The sequence below is a fragment of the Talpa europaea genome, assembly GCF_964194135.1.
Source record: "Talpa europaea genome assembly, chromosome: 6".
Lineage (NCBI taxonomy): Eukaryota > Metazoa > Chordata > Mammalia > Eulipotyphla > Talpidae > Talpa > Talpa europaea.
Genome location: NC_140072.1, coordinates 28,825,085 through 28,833,189, shown reverse-complemented (window position 1 = coordinate 28,833,189; position 8,105 = coordinate 28,825,085). Strand labels below are relative to the sequence as shown.

Genomic DNA, 8,105 nt, shown 5'->3' with positions numbered 1-8,105 from the left:
AACTACATGATTTTATTTATTAGTCACTGTTGCCCATATCCATTTAAGTATTTCTCAGTTACAGTTCTCCTATTTCAAAATAAAGATCTTTAAAAATGTAGTAGGTAGAGCAAAGCATTACTAAATATTTTATTAAGTGGATTCCCCCTTGGGCATCTATTGCCAACACTAAGAAAAAAGGTTAATAAAAAACAATACAAAAGCATTAGATAATAGTTTGTCAATATTATCGTCAGTCTTCTCACGTAGTAACCTTTATTCGTGAAATGATTTCATTTACAAAACTATTATTTTTTGCTACCACCTCAGCTTTCAGTTGTCTTAACTTTACTGTGATGTTTTCCTTCGACATTTCAGTAAACGGCATTTGTTTCACCTTAGATAGAAACTCTTGGATAATTTTTTCACCTTCCTGAAAGACATAAAAACATTCCATTAGTCTTAAAAGTGTGTATCCTAAAAGTCACATTAGAGATAATAAATTATTTCATTAAATTTCGACCAAAAAGTACCATCTAGTATTTAAAGAACATCTGTACTATTTAAATATGCACTGTTTGTAATATATAAGCAAAGCCCTTAGTTGACCATATTTCTTCACTTCCATGTCATTAAAAGGATATTTATAATTTCAGCAGCTAATGACAAAGAGGCTGACTATTTGAGTAGTTCCCTAAATTCCTCAGCTTCTGTAATTGATATATAAACTTAACTTTCTGGGGAAAAAATGAATTCAAAGATACAAATACTATCAGGCATAACAGTTACTGAATATTTAATACACACCAAAGAGGTATCTCTTTGTTGTTTATTTTACTGCCCAATTATTGTTGTTCTGAAAAACATGGTCATTACTTGCCATATAACCCTTGGCAAATCCCTTAACCCACGTTCCTCATCCACAAAGTGGATATAATATTACCGGCCTCATAAGACTACTGTAAGAATTAAAGAGTTAATGTGTAAAGTGGTTAGAATAGCACCTAGCAAAGAGTAGCATTAAATATATATTTACTACTGCATTATGAAGGAGAACTAGAAGTCTGCTTTTCACACAGGGAATTAGTTGGTAATAAATACTTTAAAGGTGAAAGGTAGAAATCCAAATGATAAGATGAAGAATAATTACTACCCTATTAAATAGAAAGTACACTTTTTTCAAACAAAGATTAAAATCTAGAGTAAATGATACATTTGTCTCCTTAAGCTGTAAAAAATTTCAAAATACATTGTAATTAATATTAGCAAAAAAGAATTTTTTAATCAGAATATTAGAGATGACATTAAAAAAAAAAGTCTGCTAATTTCAGATCACTGAGAGGTGTGGCTGATACCAAGACTACTTATTCGGGTTGGCAATCTTCCATGCTTAAAACTATTAATAAATTATAATACCTTTCTCTTGCCTGTAGGTAGAATAGGTAAAATTCCATACCTTTTAAGCTCAACAAACCATATATAACATCTATTATTTTAACATCTATCCTTCAAGTAAGAACAGTGACAGAAAAAAACCTCACTGGGTAAAAGTTAATGGAACAGGAAGATGTCACAATGTGTAATACAGTAAATGTTGCCAGGACCCAGCAGTGAATTTTAATTTTCATTATTATGAGAACTAATAATCCTGCTAGTCATTGCTTCCTTTCTGTGTGATCACTACAATTCTCCTATCACTCATAGAGGGTCCAAGTTAAGATTCACTTCTCCCATGAGAACTAAAATATCCTGCCCACAAAAAACTTCCCCAAATATTTGTCATATGCCACTTTATTTTCTATGATATTTTCATTATTCTTACATCAGAGTTTAAACAACTGAAGGGCAGGAGCTATGCTTATTTTATTTGTTATTTTAACTAAGCACTAAGTATGCAATTTAACTGGACTTGATCTATTTATTCATGAAAGTATCAAAAAAGTGCTTCGGAAATCTATAGCTCCTCTGAATTATTTTAAACCTAAACTAATATTCCTTTCCTTCTTTTAAATCTGGTACTTGATCATGCAGACATATGTAGTACAAAAATGATGCAGATGTATCTAGTACAGAAATTTAAATCATACAGGATTCTTTGCTAGGCAAGTAAATGTAATGATGAAACAATGAATGATGAAAAAGTAAACACCACAATTATATAGGGAAAAATAATATTTTGGCCACTTGATATATGTAATGATACAGAAATGAAGTAACTACAAAAACTAGCTGACTAACCTCTCTTTCCAGATAGCACCTCTTTGCTGCGGGTTCCATTTCATCATATTGTGACTCTCCAAAATTCTGAAACTCCTCCAATTCCAGGGCTTTTTGTTTAGCACATTCTATCACATGTCGAGGGAAATTAGCAAGCTCTGCAACGTGAATCCCAAAACTTTGATCGCAGATACCTACAAGAATTTTAGTGGGCATGAGGGGCAAAAGTAGAAAGACACTATTTATGTAAATGGAACATATCCTTCTTACCATCATTAAGAAACTTGATTTTGTATTACTTCAAATACATCAGCCAAATGTTTCAGAGCAATTTAATGGAATTTTAATTAAGTTTCCAATGAAAAGCAATTAGGACTAGGTACCATGTTTTATCCTTGACAAATGAAGGAGGAAAAATACAAATAGTGGAGGAAAAACTTGATAATCCTCAAAAAGCTAGACAAATATCTGAATCTGAAAAAAAATTAACTCAATATTTCTCTGAGGTTTGCTTATTTCATAAGGTAGGTACTAAAGTATTAAGAAAAAAAAGTGCAAGTATCACTAATTAGAAACATTTAATATCCTTTCCTATAATCATTTTCTAGAGATGGGTATCTCAAAAACTGGTTGGATAAACATTTATTAAAAAATGAATGGGGGGCACTTAGTTATATATCCCATCATTCTGGAGATGGATACCTTGCACAACTAAAAGAAACAAATAAAGCAAATGTTTGCTGAACATCCATAGTGAAAATGAACTTGTTCTTCTCTGTACTTCATTTGGCCTTTTTTTCACAACCCTGAACCTATTTCTATTATCACACAAAACAGTGACTTAAAAAAGCAAAATCTCAAATTCATGCTAAATGCCAGGTTTAACTAAAAAGTATCTAAATTCCGTTATCAACAATAATTACATAAATGCAGTAACTCAGGATTCCCACTGAAGCGTAAGTAACAAAGGCTAGAAGACCCAAAAATAATCATCTCATTTACCTGCAAACCAACTGATGCAGAAAAATGAGTTCACTGAAAAGCAAAAAGTCATCTGAAAGTTCTCATGGGTGAAATGTTTAAGTAATCAAAACTTTATAGCACATTAATCTCATCAACTCAGTAATATGATTAGTTACCAAACTTGCAAATGACAAACTTTTCAGAAAGTATGAAATGTCAACAAGTATGTCATTCCATATGTGATAACGACTAACAATTTCAGGATTTCTGGAAACCTGTTTTAAACAAACCAGTTTATTAACATTCCTTAAAAATACAATCAAATAATTATAATAATTTATCCATAATAACGGAAAGAGCCTAGAAACCTCAAGTTTACTGTTAGTACCTAGCAGCTAAATTGATCAGAAAACATACTTCCATGAGAGGTAGTACCAAATTCCTTTGAGATGATGTTTACAACACAGACTCAAGAGTATAGATTATTCTTTCTGTGACTGTCTTAAAATGAGTGGTACTAGGGAGACAGAGACATATAGATAATGGGCATATAGATTTCCCTGCCTCTAGACTATGAATTAAGAGGTAAATGTATCTTCTAAAAACAATTCAAACTAACTTAGATGAAATGGGCAGTTACTGATGATCCAGGGTAGGGCATGTCCTATTGCCACAGTCTGGCTGTGCAGTACATCAGTGGTACATGCTCACCTTTCTTCACCTGATAAAGCATGGTCAAGGTCTCCTCAGTGGTCAGTGCTGTGACATGTAGATTATTAACAGTTGGTATCTGATTAGCCAAGGCAGTAAGTTCATGAAAATGAGTTGCAAACATGCAAAAAGCCCCAATCTTGGTTGCAATGTACTCTGATATTGCCCATGCTAATCCAAATCCATCGTAGGTAGAGGTTCCTCTTCCCAACTCATCTATGATTATTAAAGAATCTTTGGTTGCAGACCTGAAACACATAATTACATGAAAATTTCCCATGACATATTAATGTGATAGTGCAAATAAAAAGGGAGAGAAGGGACAACAAATATACCAGATTATTTTAACACTGAAAAATTCAATGAAGTTGATAATTAGCACTAAAACTTCAGAAGAATGGGCACACACACAAACAACTGATGGAAGAGAAAACAAATGCGAAGATATTTTTTAAATTATCAATCTCACCACTAGTAATTAAATAATTTCTAAATAATGTAACTATTCATTTCCTGGCAATCAAGATTTGAAAAAAAAGTAACACCATGTAAAGATTGGACAGGGGGCAATGAAACAAGTCTTACACATGGCTGGGGGTGATGTAAATTTGTGTGCCTACCAATACTAAGAAAGTTATCAGCATTCTTTTCTCATCTTTAACCAAATACACTTTATGACTAGAGAGTCTGATAGTTCTTCACGTCCTACTGATGGATATCTTATGCTTATTTCTTTAACCTCTTAAAGCAGTGAGTATTAACTTGTTGACTAATTACTAAACCAAACATTTTATTGCTTTTAAAACTCTCCCAAATCAAACAATAAATACATGCTTTACGAAGCATCTACTAGATGCAAAATACTTTAGAAAATACCAAGAAAAAGGCATCAAAGCTCCTGAGAAGTGAAATAAAGTCAAAAGATTTCAATAACTTCTAAAATAAAAACCTAATAAACTACATGCATGACTAGAACAGAAGAAGAAATATCCATGATCTTAGGCACATGTGAAAAGAAGCAGATTTTCCAGCATTAGGTTTTTCAAGATTAGAAAAGACTTGGGGAAAGAGCATAGAAGGGCCATTCCAGGTTGTGTGAACAATGCAAGCAAAAGTATGGGGGTGTGGGGGGAGCAGATTTATAAGGTGAACACCAAACAGAAACCTAAAGGAGACTTTAAAAAAATCAAAGCAGCTCTCCTGATCAATTTTTAACATCATCTAAAGTTCATGGGAAAACTATTTAACTAGATAAAAGTTCTCAGATGTTTTATAGATGGGTCAGCAAGTGGACTTCTCACAGCACAGAGTCATTCATTTCCATTCAGGGACTGGAAATGCACTCACCTGAGAATAGCAGCCGTTTCTAACATTTCAGCCATGAATGTGGAGACTCCTTTCAACTGACTGTCACCAGCCCCAACCCGGGCCAGGATGCAGTCCACAATGGATACTTCTGCTGACTCGCAGGGCACAAAACACCCAATTTGGGCCATGAGAACTATCACCCCAGTTTGGCGGATATATGTTGATTTACCTCCCATATTGGGACCTAGACAACACATTATGTCAAAAGGCAAGATTATTAATTTATTTCTTCTACTAGTAAACTGACTATTTCTAAATTGCACATTAGTGACTAGACACCTGGGTCATATGATAGGGGATACATGGCCTATCATTATGGCTTAGAAACACCATACATACACAGTTCTCCACAGCTCACAGAGCTACCTATCTGCAGGATAATTTCATGACATCCCCAAAAAATGACTAATGAACTAATCATTACTCAGTAATAAGTAGGGCTAGTATTAAATGGATCCATATACTCAAATCCTTCCTATCACTTCAACTCCACACTAAAGCCTCAAGGCTTGACCCTACTTTGGAAAATATGCAATTTATTTACCTAGGTTAGATTCTAAGAACATCTTGAAAACCCATTTGGGGAAATAAAATACAATCAAATTCATAACCCAAAGACTCCTTACCCTACCCCTAGTCCCTTTTTTTTCTGGATGTGAGTTAAGATCTCTCAAAACACGTTAGTTTTAGACACATTACATTAGTCTATAAGCAAGTCTAATTTTTTCAAGTTTCACATGAATGTAGAGCCATATCTTTACAACACTTACTATCCTTAGTTGAGGTCACTCCAGCAGCCAATACTGCTTGACCTTCAATGACCTGATTATTTAAAGATCTGACTCAAGCATCTAACTCAAAAGGTAAGCTTTGAGAATAAAGGACTATACATTGTAAAAATGCACCAAACCCCTGGATAAGAAATTTCACATAAATCCATTATAAGCTTCCTCCAGTTTCAAATCTTCCCTCTAATTCAAATGTGAATATATTACTAGTATGAGTAACACATTCTTTTTCTAATGTCAAAGACTAGGATTTTCATTATCAATTTTGAAAATTCTTCCACTCCATTAAAAAGAGGGAAACACACCTGCCTAACCCCCAATCTACCAATAGGTGATTGTTGTTGTTGTTGTTGTTTTTTTTACCAGTAATGATGTGGAACATCTGTTTATCTTTTTCGAAATGAACATCATTAGGAATAAAGGCAACTTCATCCTGAACTTCAACACAAGCATGTCTGGATGCTTTCAATGTAATTCTTCCTCGTCCTTTCTCTAAGATGACTGGTCGTACATATGGGACAGGTGCTGCATTGGACACATGAGCAAAGCTGACAACGGCATCTAGCTGAGCCAACACATCATTGAGTGTTTGCATTGGTTCGACATATCCTGTACAGAAACAGAGAATGTAAACAGGAAACATATTAAATAATAAAAAAATAAAGTCCATTTCTTAGTTTATTTGCTTTTAAAAAAATTAAGAGAACTCTGTCACAACTAAACTTGAAATAACTGAAACTCAGTGTGAGATTAAAACAGTGTGCTACATCTTACACTACAAACAGATTTCACAGGGTGTGATGCCCTCCATTACCAAAATCCATTAAAACATAAATGTACCTAGTTGCTTATGAAGAAATGAGATGCTGTTTTTAAAAAAACTTAGTAAGGAAAAGTTTTCACAATACATCCATAAGATAAGAAAGAAAATGCAGGGTGTGTGCAGTATCTGAGGCACACTCTCAATTTTAAAATATACTAGTTTCTAAATTTTAAGAGTCTAAAATGTAGAACTTCACAATTATCTTAAGAAACATGCAAACATCAGATGTTAAGATAGAATGTGACTGTAAGGCCTGTTCATATCTAAATCTGATTGTGTTACTTGAGCTTTACTTTTTCCCATCAGTATCACATGCAGTTGAATTTCAGCATAAATTTAGATCTATAATTGTCACTTAAAATACTTCCAATAAGACCTACTTTGCTGGAACATTAAAACTAAAAGCTATTATGTACATTAAAAAGTTCTTGACACATGCTTCTAGGCAATAAAAATGGTCAAAATTTTCAGAATAGATTCCAAAATTTTAATAGGTTGGAGGGGTTAATGTAACAGGCCACATGTTATGTTGAACTATCACACCAAAATCAATGTGTCAAAACTTTCAAAGGACATTCATGAGATGTGTTTTAGAAAAACACTAATATATGAGTTTAATCAATGGCAGGAAATTTGCCTTATCTTGATTTCCTTGATCCCTGAATATTTTAAAAATAAAAACTAACTCGGGAATGCTCAAATACAAATAATTCATTTACTCTGTCTTAGCACTATTAAATTTGTTCCTGCTTTACCTAACATGTACATTTTCTAAAGGAAGACAGTGTTATATTATCCTATCATGTAGCAACCTATAAAAACTACTTAAACATTAGTGGAATATTTGTTTTAAGTACTTTAAAATTCATAAAATTTCTAATACGTCAACAAGAATAGGTTAGCGGTAAAAAGAAAACCAAATTAATTAAAAGTCTATAATTGTTATCTCACATTATCAAACTCTGAATAGCATTACCTTTTCTGGTTTAAAAGCAAGAGAGAAAGCCACAACAATCATCTATCGTATTTCAAAGTAAAGATAATTTATAATATCTGTATTAGATAAAGAAGAGGTTTTGTTTAAATGCAAGGTGACTCAAATATAAAAGCTTCAATTTGATGGTTAAAATCTTGTAGTTTTAACCTACCAACAATTTAATTTAATAAATATGAGTTAGTGCTTTTTTTTTTTTTTAGGAATATGTATGCTTTTCACCCTTAAGTAATTCAGGATGCCCAAGAAAAAGGACACCCTG

The 8,105-nt window shown here is 33.0% G+C and overlaps 1 protein-coding gene across 2 annotated transcripts in view; it reads right to left on the bottom strand.

Moving 5' to 3' along the window:
• Positions 1 to 241: 241 nt before the first annotated feature.
• The window catches only part of MSH2 (mutS homolog 2), a gene marked incomplete at its 3' end in the record, with an annotated part of 55,066 nt that continues 47,202 nt past the window's right edge, over positions 242 to 8,105 (bottom strand). For both annotated transcript variants that reach the window (XM_084235754.1, XM_084235755.1), the window contains 5 exons: positions 6,390 to 6,635; positions 5,218 to 5,422; positions 3,871 to 4,118; positions 2,218 to 2,390; positions 242 to 412 (listed from right to left, as the gene is read on the bottom strand). In XM_084235754.1, the coding sequence (XP_084091880.1) occupies positions 242 to 412; positions 2,218 to 2,390; positions 3,871 to 4,118; positions 5,218 to 5,422; positions 6,390 to 6,635 (1,043 nt within the window). The remainder of the gene's footprint in view (positions 413 to 2,217; positions 2,391 to 3,870; positions 4,119 to 5,217; positions 5,423 to 6,389; positions 6,636 to 8,105) is intronic.